Here is a 1,888-nt window from a genome sequence, read left to right on the forward strand (position 1 = left end):
AGAAATGGTCAGCAATCAGTCAGATGAGATTCAACGAGGACAAGTGCAAAGTCCTGCATATGGGTACAGAATAACTGCATGCAAAAATGCAGACTAGGAAATGAGTGACTAGGCGTTACAGTAGACCATAAACTGAACATGTGCAGTATGTTCTTATTGAAAAGAAAGCCCAGAGCATACTGGGTAGTATTAACAGGACTGTCACTTGCAAATCAAGGGAAGTGATTCTGCAGCTCTATTTAGTGCTGGCGAGACTGGAGTACTGGTGAGACCTGGAGCACTGTGTCTAGTTTTGGGGTCCTCACTTCAAGGATGTGGACGGATTGAAAAGAGTTAGCACAGAGTAAAAAATGAGTTGGGACCTGAGAAGCACAACTTATAAGGAAAGGCTGAAAGAACTACAGTTATTTCATCTAGAGAGAAGATTGAGGGGAGAATTTGATAACAGTCTTCCAATACCTGAAGGGCGCTTATAGAGAAGATGGAGATGGCCTTGTCTCAGTGGCTGTAAGGGACAGCACTAAAAGCAATGGCCTCAAATTGAAGTAGAGGAAATTTAGGCTGGAGATTAGGAGGGACTTTCTGACTATGAGGATGGTCAAGTATTGGAACAGGCTATCTAGAGAAACTGTGGAATCTCCATCCTTCAATGTTTTCAAAACATTGAAAACATTTCCAGTCCATCTACCTCAGAGATCTCTCCAGTCTCGCATCCTGACCTTGTGGGTCAACATATAGAGAATATCTCCTCTTCACATGGTAAAGGAAAGAAGACTAAATCAGAGTTTGAATCAAAAGTTTCAGCAACTGAGAAAAGTGCAGATGAGCAGAAATCTGCTTTGAATGCTTCAGATAACTTAAAACGGGAGAACGATTATAAAGTAGGAGAAGTTGACCCAAAGGATCCAGGAGACATTCCAACATTTGATGAATGGAAGAAGCAAGTTATGGAAGCAGAAAAAGAAGAGAGTCAGTCAATGCACCCATCTTCTAATGGTGGACAGCATTCCACAAAAAAGGTCCAGAAAAACAGAAATAATTATGCCTCAGTAGAGTGTGGTGCAAAAATACTTGCAGCAAATCCAGAAGCAAAGGTAGATTTTTTTGTTTTGTATTTATTTATTTTTTAATCTTACTTTGAGACTGTGAATGTGAGCATGGTTTTTAAGTTTATTTTTTAATATAATCTTGTACTGAGTCCTAGCTACATCTCAGACATTGGATTTAAGGCAGAACTTTCAAGGTATTCTAGTATTTCTGGTCTCTGGGCTTATTACTTTTGGGCTTTTGAAACAGAATCCATAATGCTCCCTAACATTGGTGATTTTTAGGGGTTACTTTAGAGAAACTGAAAGCTATTAAATGAAGTTCAGTATAAGGAAAAAGTACCTAGGATAGGGATTTATGTAGGTTGTTCTGGACAGGCTATAAAGCGCTGTAAATAAGCAGTTATTCTCTGCCAGTGTTCAGAGCATGATGTATTATTGTTGTCTTATCCTGCTGCTTAACTATTTCCATAACTTGATGTTTAGCTCCTATTATCTCATCTGTATAGAAGTACACACCAAAAGGACACTTATTTCAAGGGAAAACTGACTTCTGCTTTCTATTTAATACCTGTCGCAACTTAAACATTCTGTTTATTTTCTGTACAGAGTACATCAGCTATTCTAATGGAAAACATGGATCTCTACATGCTGAATCCATGTAGTACTAAAATCTGGTTTGTTATTGAGCTCTGTGAACCAATTCAAGTAAAGCAACTTGACATTGCAAATCATGAATTATTCTCCTCTACTCCTAAAGATTTTCTGGTATCCATTAGTGACAGGTACCCAACGAGTAAGTGGACTGGGAGCCTCACTTCAAGAGGGATGCGGATAACCTG

The 1,888-nt window shown here is 38.9% G+C and overlaps 1 protein-coding gene across 1 annotated transcript; it reads left to right on the forward strand.

The window, feature by feature from the left end:
* Positions 1-481: 481 nt before the first annotated feature.
* Positions 482-1,876, forward strand: LOC102383135 (SUN domain-containing ossification factor-like; the record flags this gene model as incomplete). Its single annotated transcript, XM_014523286.2, has 3 exons — positions 482-507; positions 680-1,094; positions 1,656-1,876. Coding segments are annotated over exons 1-3 (662 nt in total), but the record flags the coding sequence as incomplete, so codon positions are not given.
* Between the last annotated feature and the right edge of the window lie 12 nt (positions 1,877-1,888).

The sequence above is a fragment of the Alligator sinensis genome, unplaced genomic scaffold (genome assembly GCF_000455745.1).
Source record: "Alligator sinensis unplaced genomic scaffold, ASM45574v1 scaffold982_1, whole genome shotgun sequence".
Taxonomy (NCBI): Eukaryota; Metazoa; Chordata; order Crocodylia; family Alligatoridae; genus Alligator; species Alligator sinensis.